The sequence below is a fragment of the Mastigoproctus giganteus genome, chromosome 13 (genome assembly GCF_048544385.1).
Source record: "Mastigoproctus giganteus isolate SK-2022 chromosome 13, ASM4854438v1, whole genome shotgun sequence".
NCBI classification, from domain to species: Eukaryota; Metazoa; Arthropoda; class Arachnida; order Uropygi; family Thelyphonidae; genus Mastigoproctus; species Mastigoproctus giganteus.
Genome location: NC_143587.1, coordinates 10,853,891 through 10,875,736, shown reverse-complemented (window position 1 = coordinate 10,875,736; position 21,846 = coordinate 10,853,891). Strand labels below are relative to the sequence as shown.

Genomic DNA, 21,846 nt, shown 5'->3' with positions numbered 1-21,846 from the left:
AATGTGCTTGTGCCAAGAGAGATTAGAAGTCAGGGTAATCCCCAAAAGAGAGATATCCTTTTGCCTAGAAATCGGAGTGTCACTAAAGATAAGCATAGGAGCAGAAGAATCCTTTTTGCGAGATATAAGACAAGATTGAGTTTTAGAAGGGTTGAAATCAACTAAGTTGTCTTTGCCCCACTGGAGAATTACCTGAAGATCGGCATTTCAGGAATTGGCAGCAGATTTTCGATAACTTGAAGCTGATTGAGCTGGACAAGGTTTCTCAAAATGGAAAGTTGAATGCAATGTGCTATCATCGGCAAAACTATGGATAGGATTTCCAGTCAATGGAAGAAGGTCATTGATATTCAAGAGGAAAAAAGTGGGGGAAAGAACTGAACCTTGGGGGACACCGGCATTAGTGGAGAAGTTAGAAGACAGAGAGCCATCTACCATCACCCTCAGTGAGCGATCAGAGAGAAAACTGGATAACGAATTACTAAAAACAGTTGGCAAACCATAAGATGGAAGCTTGTTTAGAAAACCTTTATGCCAAACACGATCAAAAGCCTTTGAGATGTCAAGAGCAACTACTTGTGTTTCACCGAACCTTTCCATTGAATTAGTCCATAAATGGGTAACATAAGCCAGAATATCTCCAGCAGATCGACACTGACAGAATCCATACTGGTGATCGTTGATCAGACGGAAGGTTTCTAGGTAGTTTAAGAGTTGGCAGTTAATTGATTTCTCCATTACTTTAGAAAGAGTAGAAGTAATTGCAATGGGACAATAATTGGATGGGAGTGATTTGTCACCCTTTTTAGGAACTGGCTGGATATGAGCAAATTTCCGAGCAGAAGGAAAAACACCTTTGGAATAAGAAAGTGAAAAAAGGCGGCAAAGAATAGGAGTAAGTTCAGGAGCACAGGTTTTGAGAACAGGTGGAGAAATACCATCAGGACCTGGAGCTTTCTTAGCATCAAGATTCATCAAAATTCTTCTGATATCCTTTTGACGGAAGACCACAGGAGGCATTGAATGGAGCATGTTGGGAATAGTGGGAGGTGTTTTACAAAGATCATTAATACATGACCTGGAAGAAAAATGGGATGCTGGCAGGTCAGCTTTATCCTTAGCTGAAGTGACAACAGAACCATCTGGTTTGGACAGAGGCGGAAACAGAGATGGGCAAAAGTTGCGGCCAATAGCTTTGGCAAGAGACCAGAATGCTCAGCTACCATTAGGGCAAGAAGCAAGTTTTCTACTCTTAGCCTGTTCAAACTCTAGTTTTGACTGATTAATAACTGCTTTACAATTGTTGCAAGCTTTGGTGTAGGCAGAAAATGATACTGAAGAATTAGAAACAAGCCAACTACGATATGCAACATTCTTCTCTTGAACAGCCTTAGCACATTTATTGGAAAACCAAGGTTTAGATAAAGGACGAGATTTTAAAGTGGAGTGTGGGATAAAGGATTCCATTCCTGCAAGAATAATTTCACTGACACGATCTGAGCAAACTTGACATCAGAAGTTTTGGAACAGTAATCCGACCAAGGAAAAGAAGAAAAGAAGTCTAGCAGGTCATCCCATTTTGCATTCTTGTAATGTAATGCCAAACAACACGTGGTTGGGAATAGCCACGAGATAAAGGTTCCATTGGAGAAGAGACAATCACCAAGTTGTGATCTGAAGTGCCTAAAGGACCTCTCACTTCGACCGTGTACTTAGAAGGGTTGTTTGTGAGAAAAACACTTAGCGTATTGGCTGTATGATTAGGATTGTCCTGTATTCTTGTAGGTAAATGAACAATCTGTGCTAGGTCATTAGTGATTGCAAAAGCGTCAGCATCTCGACCTGCTGGGTCGGTGTGACAAGAAAACGGAAGCCAGCTGGAGTTGTGAACATTAAAATCACCAAGGAAAATTACCTCACTGTTAGGAAAGTTGGACTGGAGAAAATCAAGTTGCAAAGAGTCAAAGAGCCCAAAGTGATTAATGGAGTTGGGAGAAAGGTAGAGACAACAGATGAATTTGACACGATGAGGTAGAGAGATTTTAAGCCAGAGAAGATCAAAGAGAGGAGATTCCAAATTTCCAAGTCTCTGACAGGGAATATTGGAACGGACATATGCACAAGTACCCTTTGAGGCGAAAGGAATCATACAGCGAATAATTTGGGCATCTGAGATGAGCAGTAGTTGAATCAACCGATAACTGAGATTCTGTCAGAAAAAGTACATGTGGTTTGGCAGACTGCAAGTGGAAATGGACATCGTTAAGATTAGAATTGAGACCACGTATATTTGTGAAATGAATTAGGAAGTGCTTGGGAGGTTTAGATCTTTTCGCAGATAGCTTGTATTAGTTTGACAATTCATGGTGTACTCAATAGTAAGAAAAAGTGGATGGGATATGCTGTATGTGGAGTATTGAAATTTTTGGATATGGCGTACACATGGTAAGAATATACCCATATCCTTGACATAACGTGGCCTCGACAATGCTCCCCACATACACACTACTCGTACTACCTCCAGTCACTATCTGGCAGAGTAGAGGTTGTAAGATTATACACTAGCTGATCCAGAAGCCTCCTAGAGAGTTACCAATAAGTTCGGTCCGGTGTACTAACTAGCGGCCGGCCTGTGAACGCCATTTTAGAGCTGTACCCTTGAAATGTAAGGAATATTGGATCTCGCCACGACGGTCATCATAACCTCAAAAGTCATCAATCATACTGCATGATGGAAGAGATGGGGAAGGGTTGGCAAGGGTTGGCCATAGGATAACACGCCATTGGGGTTGAGGCAACTATGATATAACGAAAATGAAATGGCAAATTTTAAAACTTTGTCGAAGCTTTCACTGTGTAGAAAACGTTCTAAAATATAATGGCGTACAGGCAATAATAATAAAAAAAAAAAAAAACTGTATCACCAATCTCCAAAAAATCAGCGTGAATTAAAAATGATTGCTAAAGAACCTGATGGGAAACTGTAAGGATCAGTCATGTATTCGGCCCACGATGGGCAGCTAGTAGTTTGCGGGTGGCAATTGAGTGTTGGAGAAATTATCCTGCTTTCTTTAAACATTTTGAATCAGTAGTTAAATGTTCCAGATTATTAAATCTACTTTTAAATCTTTAATTTCTTAACCATTTAGCACTAATGATCGGCATCCTACAAGAGTTCTCTTAGCTTTCAGAAGCTTTACGGAATCACTACAGTAAAAGCAAATAAATTAATTATTCGAACTATCAATGATCTTGTGAATTTGAAAAATTTGTGGAAAAATTATGAAGCTAAAATTGAGAGCATGTTGAAGTGGAAAGAATTTGAAGGAATCAAAATCGAAAGTAATAACATTTAAAAAATTACCTCGTAACAAGTTATTAAATGCATTGTTTTATCCTTAAAGGATAAGTTATTAATGCAACAGAGTGATTTTAAATTAAATAAAGAAAATAATGATACCATTGAAAGAAATTTTAAACATATGCTAGCCAAAATCGTGGAATACGAATGAACTTTCGTCTCTGTGGCAAGATTGTGAAAACCGAATGAGAAATTGAATTTTAGAGATTTTTGTCAAAGACAGTTATCTTTAAAAGTATCTTTAAAATCGAGTGAAATTCTCTTTTCAATTAAGAAAGCCAGAAATATCTTTGAATCCACTGTGAATAGCAGTGCTCTGCTAATTGCTAAAAGCTCTGCACTGCAATTAGCGGTGCAGAGCTTTCAGCGTAATGAAAAATATTGAGTGAATGAATGAATGTTGACAATTAAACATGTTGCTGATTATAATGACCATACATCTAATTGAAAACCATTACTTCAATTTGATCTGGGTCGTTATGTCAAATCATTCCTCCATAATCATCGCACAGCAATTGAGCAAAGAAGATCAACAACAAAAATATTAATAAAGTAAATTGCATTGGCAATTTTTAGAATAAATTTTTCTTGAATTTTTGCGTAATAATTTAGCCGCTATATTTTTATTACCACTATTGTACTGGGTTAAATACCCCAGTTCTTGTGCAATCAGTGAAGTTAAGCAATGTCGGGCCCGGTTAGTAATTGTGAGGGTGACCCTCAGGGAATATTTTTTGGTGTAATTTACCCCAGGGGCTCGCATCTTGTGTGTATGGGCTTGGCAAATCCAGAGTCCTCAGCTGGATATCAACATTCTTCTCTTTCTTGGTGATTCCTTTCTACTTCTCTCTCTCTCTCTCTCTCTCTCTCTCTCTCTCAGGGTAACTTGGGCATTTTTTTTTATTTTTTTGGCTGGTGTGGCATAAGCCTCAGGCTTCCTTGCACCATAGGGCCAATAATAATTTTTTTTCATGTAATCTGTGATTTTTGTGTACTTTTTTTTCAGAATAGTTTGTTTTTATAGTGTGGAATGTTGTGATAGTTTTTATGTATTTGTGATATGGGAAATATGTCGTTATTTTTTATTCAGTATTAAAATTTTTCATGAAAAAATGCATCCATTATATTTCCCTAGTTGCTTAAAAAAAGGGGGGGGTGCTAATAAAAAACCTGCGCGTGTGCCGAGCATGTTGGTAGATGGTTTATATGAAGCATCCTCCGTGCTTCTTTTAGGTATTTTGATTTGTATACAGTGAAACTTCTCCTAACGGACACCTCTCGTTAACGGACATCTCTCTCTACAACGGACATTTTCAAATTCCCCAACTCACCTCTATTGGTTTTAACGTGTTTGCAGCTTCTGTCTGGCGGACATTCTCTGTAACAGATGCCGACAGGCAATCTGCACTGTTTCGTTTAGATTAGCACTTAATTTGATCTCCCCACAACGTACTGCGGGAGAGCTCACGGCCCTTTTTCTAGGAACTTTTCTTCCACGTATTGCCTCAGTCGTGTGCTTATTTTCTATTTCCGATTCTCTGAATTTTAGCAAGGTTTGCGTCGCGGTTCTAAACCCTTTTTCAAGAATTTTAAGGCACGTGTAAAACTTCTGATGAATTCGGTGTGTGTGTGTGGGGGGGGGGGATTTTGTCAGCCTTTTGTCTTTTCAGTTTCAGTTTTCAGTTTTGTTCAGTGTCGTGTGAAGTGCACAATGTCTTCTCGTAAACATTTTAACTTTAAAAGATAAAGTCGAACTCATTAATGCGTATGATCGGCAAAAAAATAGTGTTAGCAATCTCGCTGCAAAATTCAAAATCGGGAAGACGCAGATAAGTGACATCCTAAAGAAAAAAAATTAACTGCTGAAACAATTTTGGCAACACGGAAATGTCAGGTTCAAAAATCATTCCCGAAAAAAGATACTTTATACGAGTTCATCAGTAAACGACAAGATCTTTCCATTCTAATGTTAAATTGTCAAAGTTTACGTGCTCACAGTGACAATCTCACTGATGCGGTTACACAACAATCCAATTGACTTCTACTTTCTGAAATGTGGCTAAATAACAAAGAAGAAGTAAGCCGTTGGACTTCAAATTGACAATGTTACGTATGAGTGGTTTTGTCGCGAACATGCTAAAAAAATTCCCATTAATGGGCCTATTATTAGGGAAAAGGCTTTGGAGGTTGTGAAATCTATGGGAGTAACTGAATTCAAAGCTTCTGTGGGATGGCTAGACAAGTTCAAAACTTGGCATGAAATTTATTGGAAAACCGTAAGTGGTGGTGAAGGTGGATCTGTTGATACTGGGGTTGTAACAGAGTGGACCGTCAAATTGGAAGATTTTGAAGCTAAGGATACAACTGTGACGAAACAGAGTTGGTTTTTAAAGCTCTTCCTGAAAAAGCAATGAGTCTAAAAAACGAAAAGTGCCAGGGCGGAAAATTTTCTAAGGAACGCTTGACTGTACTATTGTGTACAAATATGCTGGGAGACTTTGAACAACCACTTGTTATAGGAAAACCACAAAATCCTCGTTGTTTCAAGGGCATAAAGTTGAATGTTGACTGGAAGTCTAATAAAAAAGCGTGGATGGCACGAGATATCATGAGCGAATGGATAAGTCACTTTAACCAAAACATGATTCGTCAAAACAGAAAAATTATTCTTTTCATGGATAATGCTGCATCTCATCCGCACATTGAATTGTCCAACATTCAAATCGTTTGTCTGCCACCAAACACATCTGCAGAGTGTCAGCCCTTAGATCAAGGGATAATACAAAATTTTAAACTTCACTACAGAAAACGTGTTTTAAGACATCTCATTGCAAACATGAACGATGTAAAATGTGGCCTTGCAAAGAAAATCAGCATCCTAGATGCGATTCAATGGATTTCCTCTTCAGTAAACGCAATTAGAAAACAAACTGTCGTGAACTGTTTTGTAAGTCTGGCTTCTCAAACGCAAAAATTGAAGTTGTGAACAGCAATGTGGAGCACCAAGAAGTCCCTGATGGCAGCCATGGGTACAGTGCAACAGATCCTGTGGATGGCAAGAAGTGTTAAAACTTCAGTTGCCACTTCTCAGCCCATCTGCCTAACTTTTCTAGATCCTGTGGCAGTAGAATACTGTCATTAACAACACTGCCAACCTTTATATCATCTGCAAACTTGGACTTAGGCCTGATATACCTTCATCAATATCATTGATAAATACACAAAATAACAATGGGCCCTGCACCGAACACTGGAGGACTAACAGGTCTATAATTATTTGTGTCACACTTTGAACCCCCTTTGAGAATTGGGAACACATTTGCACATCATCAGTCCATGGGGACCTCCCGTGACTCTAAGGATGCTCTCATAATGAGGGCTAAGGGTTTGCTTGCTACCTCATTCATTATAACTGGATAGATTCCATCTGTCCCAGGTAGCTTTTTTATGTTTAACTTCAACAATTTCTCCTCCACTTTGCTCTCAGTTATAACAGAATCACTTATCTCCCTGTTATGAGTGTGATAAACTTTGGCATTTCCCCTCCTTATATAACTGTGTGTGAATGTAGATGCAAAATACTCATTCAGTTTATCTGCTACTTGAACAGGATCATCAATAGTCGAACCATCTACGTTAAGTGCACCAATCTGATTCATCCTCTTCCTTCTAGAATTTATATAAGAAAAGAACTCTGCTGTTTTTCTTTGCGTCATTTGCCCAAGTTTTCTTGTAATCTGCCTTCACCTGCCTAACCTCCTTTATGACTTGATTACAGACTAACTTACATCTACTGTAGGCTTCTGTGTTGCCTGATAATTGATATGCATCCCATGCATTTTTCTTTTCTGCCATGAGCCTCATTGATTCATTTGACATTCATTTAGACCTGAACCTTGAACGGTATTTCTTAGTTGGTATGAAAAGCCTAGTAACCTCCAAGATTAAGTCCCTGAAGGCTTCCCATTTAAAATTCTCCATTGGTAATATCATCAGTTGATTCCACTATAGAATTTAAAAACCGTCTGAGAACACTGTACTCACTTTAAGAAAACAAAAACCCTTCCCGTTACCCTTGATGGTAGTTATGTCTTTAAGTAAATCACTCATGAGTACACTAATTACTGTCACCTAGTGGTTCCTCTATCTGCAAATTCTTAATGCATGAATAATCACTGCTGATAATCTGATCAAGGGTTACTCCCTCTTGTTGCCCCTCAAACATGTAGCTGTAGACAACAATCCTCCAATAAATCCACAAAAGTCTTGCTAGCATACTTGTGACCAGCCCACAAGTTCCAGTCAATATCTGGAAAGTTAAAATCCCCCATTACAAGACATTCTGATTTACTGGCCTCTTCTATTTCTCTGCACAACTGTTCGTTGTACTCATCAGAGTCATTAAGCCTATAACATACTCCTACTCTCGTTTTCCCCTTCCCCTATCACACAAAATAAACTCGACATTGCACTGTTCACCGGGGCGCCTCCGTAGCCAGGTGGGAAGGAGCAGTGCGTAGCACACACTTCTTGATTATACCGGGGTTCGAGCCTGTGACCACCAAATACGGAGGATGCAGAAAGGTCAGGGAATGACCACCGCATATCCCGGAGCAATATGGCCTTAGTTGCTAATGCTCCTAAAAACCAAATAAACAAACAAGCACTGTTCACCCGTGTCAACTGGATGCACTTCCTTAGATTTTGTGTTTCTTAACTAACAGCATAACCCTTCCTACCCTGTCTGTCCTTTCTGTACACATTGTACTCCCAAATACCAATGATACACTTCTTACATCTTTGTGACACCGTGTCTCTGAAATCCCAACAATATCTGCCTTTGGTGTCTTGATCAGCATTTCAAATTCTTCAATTTTATTTACTATACTTCTAGCATTATTGTACATGCAAGTATACATGAACTTGTTCTTACTCTTAGTTACTCTAACACAGTCCATGTATTTTCTTGTTCCATGGACTGCCAGCAGCTCTTGAAGTCCCCAACAACTTGCTCTCTCTAGGCTGCTGCTCATTACAATATAAGTAGTGCAAGAATCACTTTTGCCTCTGCCTACGGCTACCGTTAATCTTTTAGTCTGTGAATCCCAATGGGCCCAGCACCTATCAATTTAAGTGTATCCCATCCCTGAAGAAACACTCTCTCCTGTTAGCAAGCACACAGACCATGTTGAAAAATTTTTTTATCCCATGAGCCTTGCAAAATCTTTCTATGGCAGAATTGATTCACAAGATTGTCATCATATATTCTCTCCTATCGTGTCTGTGCAGAATTGCAGATACTTTTAAATTTAATCCTAACTGGCGACTTTTTTCAAGCAGTGATCTGTACTTGTTAAATAGAGGTCAGTGCTGGAAAGACAAGACTGCAATAGTAAAGACACGGCATGGGTTTGTTAAAGGGCGGTCTTGTCTAGCCAATTTGATTGGATGCTGCAATGTGGTCACAAAGGAACTGGATGCAAAAAATAATTTTGATATCATATATTTGTATTTCAGGAAAGGTTTTGATACTGTTGCACATGGAAGACTGCTGTACAAACTGGAGAGCATGGCATTAAGGGCAAATTGCTACAATGGATAAAAGTTGAGTTGGATATGACAGAGAGTGGTAATTATTGGGCATTGCTCTTCTTGAATTAATGTTATTAGTGGAGTTCCCTGCGGTTTGGTGGTGGGCCTATTATTGTTTTGTATATTTATGAATGATATTGATGAAGGTATATCAGGCATAATGTCCAAGTTTGCAGATGATGCGAAAGTTGGCAGGGGTTGTTAATGACAGTATGCTACTGCAACTGGATCTAAATAAGTTGGGCAAATGGGCTGAGAAGTGGCAACTGAAGTTTAATTTTGACACATGCAAAGTACTGCATATGCGTAGCAGCAACCCAAGAGAAACATACCAAACTGTGTGGTACTACACTCAGGGTAGTGGAGAGTGAAAAAGACCTTTGGGGAGGGCTAATTTTGCAGTTAGATATGAAGTTCCCTGAGCAGTGCTGACTGGCTGCCAGAGCAGGACATGCAGTCTTGTCAATGATATATAGGAATTTTGCTAGCAGGGACAAGGTGATTATTCAGTTGTTCAAGGCAGTGGTCAGGCCACACCTTCAGGTCTGGAGGCTTTATTTTAGGAAGGATTGAGTTGCTAGAATGAGTACAAAGAATGGCAACAAGATTGGTGAGGGGAACAAAGGGTTGCTCTTACCAAGTTAGGCCTAAGTTCTCGAAATTGCAGTACCTGAGGACTAGGCACATGCGAGGTGATCTGATTGAGGTGTATAAGGTCTTGAATAGGTTGGGCAAGCTCAATGCAGATTCTTCCTCTTACTCATTAAGAAGCTGAAGGGGCAAGGATTCGAATTGAGAAAACATAGTTGTAGAATTGATATACAGAAATTTGCCTTTAGCCAGTGGGTAGTTGATTGCTGGAACAGACTTCCATCTCTAGTTGTGAAAGTTGATGGCTTAAATAAATTTAAGGCTGAGCTGGACAATCATTTGTAATGAATAGATGGTGAAATGGAAGGCGTTTTTTTTTTTTTTCCCCCTCTTGCTTTTTACCTGATGTGCTATATACGCTTGCTTTCTTACATCGTATGCCTCTACTAATGGTAATCTTGCCAATATGTTCTGTTGCAGTAACAAACAATAACTATTGAGGTATGTGCGAGCGTTACTTTGACCAATGCTATCAGATAAACGCGTATCTATATTACCCTCGTCCCTCCAAATTAGCAGTTTCCCTGAACCTTCAAGGTATCCTCAATAATAACGGCAAAAACCCCCTTGCACCACTTTTGCTTGAATGTATTCCATCTCTACAAAACAGATTCCTTCTACCTACAAGTGCGGACCAAGCTGATTGAAATTTCCCCCCAAAAGCCTTGCAGGCTTCTTCAAGTCTTGAGTTAATCCACATGGCTTTCAGCATATAATCCCTCCTATCGTGCCCTGCCAGAATTGCTTACACAGACATCATGACCTAACACGCTGCATTTCTTCAGAATGGTCGTAGATTTGTTTAACCAATCATCAAATCATGTATGCTTAATGTCATTAGTCCCCACATGAATAATAATATTCTCTTTAACCCCCTTAAAATCTGTCAGTGTGGTGGTGACATTAATAGTTGCTCCCAGCAGACATACCCTGGTTCTTGTCTACCTATCCTTATTACAAAAAATATTTCCTGTTTCCCTGACAATGGAGTCTCCTAATAAAACAAAGTCCTTTAGAACCAGAGTAGTGTGCACTTGGTTATTCTGTTCTGGGTTCCGAATCAGGAGCATCCCTTTGTGGTTACTAGAGTCTTTAGTCCCTGACCTCCTCCCAGATACATTATTCTTGAGGGCAAGTACCTATTTTTTCAGTGACTCAAATTGTTCTAGCAATGCATCAAATTTTAACTTAAGATTGGTGCACACCTTACAATGGTGACAAAGAAAGTACTTGATAGGAACTGAAACTATTCCTATTCCAGGAATAGTTTCAGGAAAGTGACAAGTTGTCCACATCTGATAAGCAAAATCTTGAAGATTAAACTTTTCTTTGGAGTCCAAGAATATACTTGGCATCATTTGCCAGTACTATAATAATTGATATAATAAGCAGGTTTTTTCCCTAGTTAGAAAACCTGATTCTGCAGTTATAGTGGTAACCCAAAAGAGACACTTATATACCCTTCCCATCTGTTGATTTTTCTTATAAATGTTCTGTTCATCAATTTGGAAATTGAACCTCGGTTGAAACTGTTGTGACTTTCCTGTAAGTTTTTATAACCATATGGTATAGATGACATTTTGGTTTATGATCATGTGTTTTACTGTCATTTCCTCTGGCATCATTTGCTTTTCTGTAGTTATGTGGTGTCCTAGTGTTGACTTAAAGCATTACACCATTAATTTAATATGACTAGTCTATTTATTGAAGACACCTAAAAATGTCATTGATTGTGCCCCAAAATATTAGAGAACATTATACTTCTATAAGCTAAAGTATAAAAAGCCTAATAAATTGTATTGCATATAACTGTTTGTAATGATATAATAGTGACAAGATATTTTTGATTTTGACAGAATAGAGTATATTGTTTGAAAAATAAGTTGTTTACTGTTTATTTAGTGGCTTTGAAAAGTATAAATGTGTTGTATCAAAAGTTTTTTTTTCTTGTTTTGGAAAGATTAATTTGGTTTCCATGATCAAAAGGGTAAATTGCCAAATTGGTAGCTCACAGTGTTTGGCAAGTTATTTCCTTTGTAATCTTGTATCTTAAAGATAATATTAGTTATCCGGAGTGAGGGCAAGAAAAGTTTGTTTCAGATTTTTTTCCTGTAAGGAAGGTTTTTTTTTTTTTTTTTTTTTTGAATTTTTAAATTAAAAAAAAGAAATCCTGTGAAAATGGACTGTTTTTGAAGTATCTAAATACCTCTGTAATGATAACTTTTCCTATCCATAGTACATACCCTGGAGGGCTTTGTCTAAAGAATAGCTGTGTGTGAAGCTGCATGTTATATTATTTGAAAATGTGAAAAATTGAAATGATAGAGGCTTCTAAAATAAACAACTCAGAGATGACATGGTTAAAATAAAAGTATGCATGCACAGGATTAAGACCTATTGTGCCATCAAGCATGAGACACTATAAAATTTGCAAAGCAACACTATATCCTGCCATGTCTCTTTCATTGTTTTGCTGTTGTGAAGGGTGCTGATGGTGACAACCAAGCTGTCAGTAGTGGTCCATGTCAATAATAAAAAAATGTGAGTCACTTTCCCTATATTGCATATGAAGTGGATCTAAACTGTTCAATACAATCGGGATCACAGCATGTGCAAATGAACATTTGTATTAAGTGTGATGGCTGCCAGATCTTGGAATTTTCTGGATTTTGAGTGGTCATACTGTAGTCATGAAAAATAGAAAAATATTGAAGTTTCAAATTTTCCTTTTCTAACCAGAGAAAGATGACATAAAAGTCCCAGTATTAAGCATCTTTGGTATTACACTCTTTTCCACATTAGACAGTTCATTATCTAATGTGGAAAAGACTGTAATATCAAAGATGCTTAATACTGGGACTTTTATGTTATCTTTCTCTTGTTAGAAATGGCTGTACTTGAATAAATAGCCTTGTACTTTTTGAAAGATTTTTTTTTTTTTTTTTATGCCTTACTAAATTTATGAAGTTTGAATGCATTTAAAAAAATTTTCATAGCAACTCTAGAATGAACAGTAATTGTCATGTTGTGGTAAACTTGTGGTTTTTTGTCACTGCTGTGTGTAGCTTTTGCATGCACAGGCAACTGCCAGACATGATTCACAGTTACAATGTCTCAATAATGTCAAGCAACATTACCAAAGCATTCAATGAGTTGTTGTAAAACCATTCACCAGATTTGTGTACATGCTGTTTCCAGCTGATTGTGTGAGCAATCCAGATGCCTGTTGGGATTCAGGTCAGGGCATACAAAGAGTACCCTCAAATTCCAAAATATTGTTAACCAGTGTGCCATGTGGGTTTGAGCGTCATTATCCATCAGAATGAACTCTTTGCCTATTGTACCAGCATCAGGAATGACCATGGATCATAGAATCTCATCTCTACTTGCATGCAGTCAGGGCCTCATTTCTGATTATGTGGGGCTTGTAGGACCACAAAGACTAATGTTGCCCTATACATCAATCCAACTCCACTGAACTGACGGTGTCCATACTGTGTATAGATCATTGAATTGGGTTCCTCTTTCTTGCCACACACTAGCACCTGGCAAGAATCCCACTACAGGCTGTATGAAAGGAGCATATGGTGCCATTCTGTGTTGGCTCAGTGAAAGTGTCCACATTCTTGTGGGTGTGTGATTTTGGACACTCGGTGAAACACATCATTATGACTCCTGCAAAACATTTGGACTGTCAGACAGAATTCAAGTCTGGATTATAACATGCATGGAGGGAGAAAGCTATCTTGTTGTGCTGCATCCTGTTGCTGTGACTGTTCCACCTTCAGACTCCCAATGAGTCTCCAAGCATTAGACTGGCAAATCTTTCTGAGATTAGCATTTTCAGATGGTTTGATGCAACATAAATATATGCATAGCATGCCCTGTTCTTCAAACATTTTATCATCTGGTATTTAAATAATAAATAAATTTTCTGTTTATACTCTGGGATGACCAAACGGTCAGAGAAGTTCACAAGATAGACAGAATACAAGAAACAGCACCGTATTCAGCAGTCACAGGCTTGAACCCCAGTCACTCAAGGCACTTATACTTATGCACCCACACACCTGACCACTAGGCTACGGTGGCCTATAATTGATCTTATAGTGATGTGGTCATTACCAATACTTATGTTCAGCTTTCTGGCTAGTTCCAGCATGGTAATTGGCTTTCAGTGGCTCATCTGTTAGCCAACAGTTGTTTCATTTCCACCACTTATTCTTGAACACTTGACTCTGGTTATCAGTTTTATTTGAATGTCCCTTATAATTACTGCTTGGTTTCTTGCTTCAACAAAGCCATTTTATTTAACTGTTTCCATTAACATTTACAGTTCATAAAGATAAATATGCACATAGAACTCATATCTGATAGTGAAATGAATTTCACAGTAGAATTTTCTCTGTTGATTATCTACTTAGTTAAAGTTGAAGTTAATATACTGTTTGTGTAAATTATAGGTAATTTCCATATTTTTAAATTTTTATAGGAGGGACATTCAAAGAGTTCAGTAGAGGAAGACCAGGTGAACGTTTTGGATTTCGAGAATATAGAGAACGTAGAAATGGTTTCACTTCAGCGCCTGACAGAGATCGTTTCCGTCGTGTGAGCAACCGATCCCCTCATGAAGAACAAGAAGAACCTGTAAAGTAAAAGAAATGAAAATACCATTAGAGTAATGCTTGGGAGCTCCTTCACAAACGATGAGGTGAACATGATGATATACTTCACTACGTTACATAATATCAACAAATGTTCTTTGATAATTGAAATGTGCACCTCGTTAGATCCATTTCTGTGCAGAGGACTATGAAGTGGATACTGAATTTGTATGATATCACTCTGCCAATGACAAGATATACCAGAGTATTTTCCTTATCAAAGGTGCCTCTATGTAAAATATTGTTGCTAATTAGTGGAGTTTGCATTGACTTCTCAGGTGTGCTACCAGAGATTATTCTCTGCATGAGAAAATCTGAATATTTGTGCTGTTTCCTGTTTTACTTGGATTGGTGCTGCTCCATGGTCATTATCAGCTTGGTGTTGAATACACCATTTTTACAGACTGATTTTTACTGATAAATTGTGATAGCTTTGGATTTCCCCCTCCCCCCTTTTTCTTCCCCCCTCTTTTTTTTTTTTTTTTTTTTTAACAATACATTGGACAAAACTTAAATAGCAATTATAATAATATTTGGGACTTGCTCGCCATTTTAGTCTTTGCGCAGATATTTTAAAAATAACTAATAAAAATAGTATGGCTCCCAGTCACCATTGAGTGAGCTTATGGAATTGTAGAGGCATTTTATCAGTCAGATACTGCAACAAAGAGAATACAGTCCATGATGTCTCTTTAGCCGCATAATGTAGCTAGGGCCAAATTACCACAGTCTTATAAACACACAACAGCATTAAAAAGGGTGGATCTTTTCCTCCTCCTCTTTTTTAAGCACACCTGATCTCATTTTAGGCTATTAGAATTGGCACATTAAATTGGCTTGGGTATTCCAGTTACTTTGCACTGAGAGTTTGAGAAAATATGATTCAGTGTATGTACCTTATAGTAGTAATAGCATGTGAAATCTGAAATGTTAACATCTTGTACCCAGGCTATTGCAAAAATAGAAATTATAGACAGAAAACTGTATTGTGCATAGCCCCTCTCTCAGGTTTAGGTAATGTTAGTTGTATTGGGCTATAGTGTAGGATGTAAGAATGTAGTATTTTGTATATTTTTGTTATCCCGTTCCTATTTTATGTGGTAGGTGTGCATTTGTTCCATGTAATCTGAAGGACGCAGATGAAAATGTAATATGGATCATAAACTTAAAGGGGGGAACAGGAATTTGGGGGGTGCTGTGGAGTTTAACCCAATTGATCATTATGTGGCCATGTATTCAACACGATAAAAATAACACTGCTGTTACATCCAGTGCTATTGTGTTAGTCATATGCCTCCATTTGTGGTTGTTTCTAAGTGGTACAGTGACTTCTCTCAATTACTGGGTTCAATCACAAAACTAAAGCTTAACAGTGTCTTTTGAGTTTTGGTGCATAAGCTGAAGAAAAAAAATTTTAAGTGTGCGTGTGTGTGTGTGCCTGTTTATGTATATATATATAAATATTATCTGTGAAAACATGTTTTGGCCAGAGAAATGTCCTATATTAATTTGTAAGCACAGAGAACAATTTCAGGGAAGAATTTAATTATTATACAATCTTTAAATCAAATGCTGCTATTGTTTTTTAAGTAATATTCTGCAGTGTTCTGTACAAGTTCATCATTAACAAACAGAAAAGCTGTGAAATGAAGCAACATTTTCATCCAAAATAATAATTTGATTTTGACAACTGTGACTTCTCAAACAAGATGACATTTTTTACTCATGTAAATATTTTTACATTTATTATCCAGTGATGATTAGTAACCAGAAATATTATCTGACCACACAGTTGTATTGGTTGTTCACATAGTTTTTTTCTCCCCAAATTGTCTGAAGTTATTAGCAAAAAATAGGTGAAAAAAGTATACTTAATGAGATTTTAAAAAATAGATAATTTTAAAATCACTTTCAATGAGCTTGAATGTATAAGTCAGCGTAAACTTTTATATTGAATGCCCAATAAAGCTTTTGGGCATTAAAAAAAAGGACTTTAATAAAAAGTAGTCCCCAGAATGTGAACATTTGTCTAAAAATGTGTTATAATATGGAATACAATCCTGTACTCTGGGATTGAATTATTATTATTATTATTTTTTTTTTTAATTTTTTTTTTTTTTTCCACAATCGTAATAAATAAAAAAAAAAAAAAAAAAGACATCTAACATTCCTTACTTTTATATTTAATCATGCATATACATTACATACACACACACACACACACACACACACACACACACATTTTTTTTTAAACTTTGAATATTTTTTAAACTTTGAAGGTGTTTTCATTAAGATAGGGAATGTTCAGTCTTTTGAATATGCATTCAATTTTTTATAATGTGGAATTCTGATTATTCTGGTAGTGTTTATTCTGGGAATAATTGATGACAATAACATAGGAAAGCAATAAATAGGCAATGGGTTTATTTGATAATTAAATTTTCATTGATTGATTATTACTCTTAAATTAACTCACTGACCAAATCCATATGAAAGAAAACCACTTAAGAACAATAACATTCTTTCTTGTTTTTCTGTATTATATCAACATTGCTAGTTATAATTTATAGTGATGCTGATATGTCAGTATTTTTACAGAAATTTTCAAGAGTAATTTTCAAAGGAAAGACTTCCTACATTGCTTTTGACCACTGATGGGATATATGTTATAATTAGGCAACTGGGTAACTCTGTGTTATATTTAACTGCAGTGTGTTATGTTAAAAATTTTAGCATTAGCTTTCTGTTTTTATTTATTTTGTTATGCAACTTATTTATTATGTTATTTCTAAATATCTTATGAAACAGCAGTGCTTATCACTTTGGGACGTTAATATAATTTTAAAAAATCATTAGATAAATATTGAAGTGAATTGATTAAAAAAAAAAAATTTCAGATTATAGTGAGTTAGTCATTTCGTTTCAGTGTTAGTTTTAGGATAGTTCTATATTAAAATAAACCATAATATATTTAGATTGAAGTCGCCAAAATTTTCATACATTAAATCATTAGTAATCAGTTTCATTACTATCATAACCCCAACTTAGTTTTAATTGTATGTAGTATGTACTTAACTTCCTAACTGAATATTTTGAAGCATGTGTGTTTTTTTTTAATATATATATATATATATATATATATATATATTAAATATATATATATATATATATATATATATATATCATAAGGGAGCCATCTCTGAATGCAGTTTAGAAAGATTTTTATTCAGTGTTGCTACATATGCATTTAATAAAAGTATTAGGAATTATAAGACAGCTGATTAAAATAAATTCTAAATAGAGAAAATGTTTAACAGAAGATATTAAAATTGGGAAGACTACAAATTTTGCTACTGATACACCAGTTTCAGAGACAATTGGAAAACATATCCAGATCTGAAATGTAGTTTTGATGTATTGCAGATAGTTATTATATACTTTTTTTTTTATTATTATTTATTTTTATATTTGCTTCCATGTTATTACTGACAAAGAATGTTCTTTAATAATTTGCTACTAATATACATCATATTTACTTCTAAATTTTGGTTGTCCTCTAGCATTTTTGACACAGTCCAGTTGTATTTTATTAAATTAGTAAAATTTTGGCCAAATAATTTGGTCATCTCTTTTCCTGAGGAAATTCATATTTTAATTATTTTAAAGACATTTTGTGCTTTTTAATAAGACAGATGAAAACTTATTTAGACTTTGCAAGACCATTATACTTTTGGATTGAGTACACAACAAAAGGATTGTAACTTTTAAACAAGTTAGAAACATGGATACAGTTCTATGAAGGGTGCATTTCCTGTATTGTATTTCATACATAGTCACCTGCGATATATGCATATAGAAAGAACAGCTAATGTTATTTGCCTATGAAACACATGACTAAAGTAAAATATTTTGTGAATACAGAGTTACAAAATACCAACAGCATTAAATTATATATAGATATTAAAAAAGCCCTAGTTAACGTTCCATTCATTGTATCCAATAATCAATAATTAGCTACATCATTTTAATTTTACTGTTTAATTATAATCTGTGTTTATTTATAGGGTAAAACAATGAGATCCACTTACCAAAATACTTGGCTCTATGGCCTCAGGTATATCCCCCCCCCCCAATACTTATATTCCAAATTCTTATTAAATTTCATGAGTTGTATAGTTCCCTTTGGTATTCAGTAGTGTGTGTGTGTGTGTGTGTGTGTGTGTGTGTGTGTGTGTGTGTGTGTGTGTGTGTGTGTGTGTGTGTGTAATTAAAGTGAAAAAATAACATGATGATATTATGGCTTGATTAGTATTCCAGGGCAGATTAAAGGAGGTGCAATATTTTGTTTTATGAACCATTATTGGTTCTTGTGTTTTTTTTTTTTTTTGTTTTTTTTTTTTATCTGTTTTTATAATTAGTTTTGGCAGCTAACGGAATTAAAATTCCATGAAAATTGATCATCTTAAATTAAACAGCATATTCAAAATATACTGCTTTCTTTCATTCTGTCTTTCCATCCTTCATTGTAGAGCTTCTATTTGTAGTTATCCGTTTACAATCCTTTTGGGCTTCCTGTTTCACTGTCACATTATTTATCTGGACTTGTCAGTTTCACAAAAGAATGGAAAATAATTCATATTGAATGTAATCCTCCTTAATATAAAGTCTCCCTTCTCCAAAAAGAAAGAAAAAAAAAACCATATCAGAAAAGAAACACCATAACAAAGCACTTATTCCATATTTATTTCTTACATGTTTACAGTAATAGATTTTCCTTTGTCTGTCGAACTGAAAAAAAGAGAACCAGACTACATTTTTTATATAAGTTCATATAAAAGAAACTGTTACTGTTTAGTAAGAAAAATCAACCCAAAGAAGTGTGAAAGTTAATAAATATCACTGATTTTATGATTGGCAGTAATGATTAGACAAAAGGTAGGCTAAGGTTAAAATTAATGTCTTCATGTCATGTAAGTAAATGATATTTGATGTTTCTTTAAAGTATCATATGTGATGAAAGGGTAAAAAAAGGTTGAATGTGTGCAACTATCATAAACAAATATTCTGCTGTTTCCATAAGGCAGACTTGGAAGACTACAATGTTGCTGCAGTAGTCAACCTTTGCAAACTGCAATGTGGTTTTGTCAACCCTCTAGTGGGTGTACGTGGTGTATTTCATAAGCCCCCCCCCCCAAAAAAAAATTAAAAAAATTAAATATCCATTAGAATTACATTGATGTAAATTTTATTATTCTCCAGTATGATATTCAGTTTAGATCAGCATCATTGATTACTTTTTAATTAGATAAGTGTAGCCATTTCTGTCACTCCATATCATTGTGTTTTGAAGTGAAGTAGTTGGGAAATAACGATAGCAAAACTAGCATTAATAAAGATATATATTATTTGTTCTTATTTTCCAGTACAGTGTCAGAATAAAGAATATAATTTAAAGAAGTGCACCATTACATACAATTTCTTGCATTTTATCCAAATTGAATAGCAATAATGTATGCTGTGTGCCTTCTTTGCTCTCTCTCTCTCTCTCTCTCTCTCTCTCTCTCTCTCTCTCTCTCTCTCTCTCTCTCTCTCTCTCTCTCTCTCTCTCTCTCTCTCTCTCTCTCTCTCACACACACACACACACACACACACACACACACACACACATGTATGCCTGTTGGTGGGCTAATTTTGTTGTGAGCATTCTCCATTTAAAAGCTGATTCTTCAAGTCATTTGCAGCCTTAAATGGTCTGTGAAATAGATGCATTTGGTGGTTTCTGGCCATAGCAATCTACAACCTTTCTTTTTCACTCTGCCATCATATCCATATCTCATAGTTGTTCAGAAACCTATTGTTGGTCACACTAAATATTTATTGGGCAATGAGTGGTGCTTAATGATAGCTCATTCACCTTCAGGGATGTGTACCACAGTTAGAAAACCTACTATAAGATTCAATTCAGTATGTATAGTCTTTCCAAGAGACTATAAATGAGTAGGAATAAATGTAAGGAATTCTGTGTACCATGTTGTGTGCTTGATATGTTTGATGTTTCAATTAGACCCAAGGCTTAACCAAAGTATATTAAAGTATTCTGTTTCAACAGAAGCAGTTTAATATACTTTTAGTTATGAAGAGTTTGTTATTAGTTTCAGTTTAATATCTTTATTTGAAATCTCTTCATTGTGAAACCTTTAAGTTATTAAAGGATTCCCAAACATTCTGGATGTGTTCTCTCTTCGCCAATATATATACAAGAGGTTATTTGGTTAAGTAATTTTTTTTTAAATTATTTGTTCAAACTTGCTTATCTTGCGACTAGCTGCAGAGATAGAGCTAGTATGGAAACAACATACATTTAGATAAATTAATACAATGTATATAATGCGCATGTGTGTTGTGAAATGTTAGTACCTGGAAAATCCTTTTGTGGTTCTGGATACATGTTACTGCATTTGTTACTCCTCCTAGTTTGTTTGTTTTTTTTATTAGTTTTTGAGGACACTGTCACTGCCGATGAGGAAGTAACCAATTCAGTAATCAGTTAGAATGCTAGTTTCTGAATTTGAGGACTTATATATGATTGTGGAACTAGGTCCTATAATATAAAGATTGTCAGGACTCCAAGACTTCTAATACTAAACCTAAAAGACCATAGCTGGTTAAAACTTTTAATTGAAATTAGCATTGACAAACAGTTCAAGGGGCATCCTACATCACAAAATTTTGCTTGTTATTGAGGTTGCGATCATTGCTGAGTATTACTAAATATTGTCAGTATTAACATTAAGATGATAGCAAAATTGTTGATACAAAAAAAGGTGTATCAAATGTCATCTAGATTAATTCTTGAATGTCTTGAAAATACATATTGAGTGAGAGAGAAATTTGTTAATTGGATTATTTTATTTAATTTGAATATAATAAAATTCATGCCTTCTACCTTAACTTTTCCTAGCTGTTGAATATTGCTTGCAGTACCATAAAGTCAAATTTAACTCATTGGAGATATGATTCTAATGGAAAACTATTTATATTCATAATGATAATATATATACGTGTTTTAGATTAATATGAGTGCACACTTTTTTCGCATTGGGTTTTTTTTTTTTTAACTATACATTTTATTTACATTCCAAGTTTTATTTATTTGCTAAGCAAAGCAAACTTTAATAATGTTTAAATAAAAACAGTTATTTGTAGGCAGATCCCATCAATTTCTGAAAATGGATAGTGTGAAATGTGTTTCTAAAATAGATCTTCAGTTTTGATGATAAATTAAAATTTATGGATTAAATATACATCTGTTCCTTATATCAAATTTTAATTGGAAAAACTGAGTGGCTGACTTTATTTTTCTTGTATAGTATACTCAAACATGTTGTATGATAAATTCCAGAGACCTTATTTTCCCCGTCAGTTTGTACATATAATTTTAAAATATTTATGAAATGGATCAACAAAGGAGTTGTCACTCCCCTTAATTATGTTATTTGCGATATAAAGGGGATTTGGGGGTGTAAGCAAAAGCCTGAATTGTACTAAAAGTAGCCAGTTAACTTGTTTTAATTACAT

At 35.5% G+C, this 21,846-nt stretch overlaps 1 protein-coding gene across 6 annotated transcripts in view; it reads left to right on the top strand.

The window, feature by feature from the left end:
* LOC150075760 (la-related protein 4-like) overlaps window positions 1-14,718 on the top strand; it is a 498,776-nt gene extending 484,058 nt beyond the window's left edge. For all 6 annotated transcript variants that reach the window (XM_090387140.1, XM_090387141.1, XM_090387139.1 and 3 more), the window contains one exon: window positions 14,097-14,718. In XM_090387140.1, the coding sequence (XP_090243266.1) occupies window positions 14,097-14,260 (164 nt within the window). In that variant the 3' untranslated portion in view covers window positions 14,261-14,718. The remainder of the gene's footprint in view (window positions 1-14,096) is intronic.
* The last annotated feature ends 7,128 nt before the right edge of the window (window positions 14,719-21,846 follow it).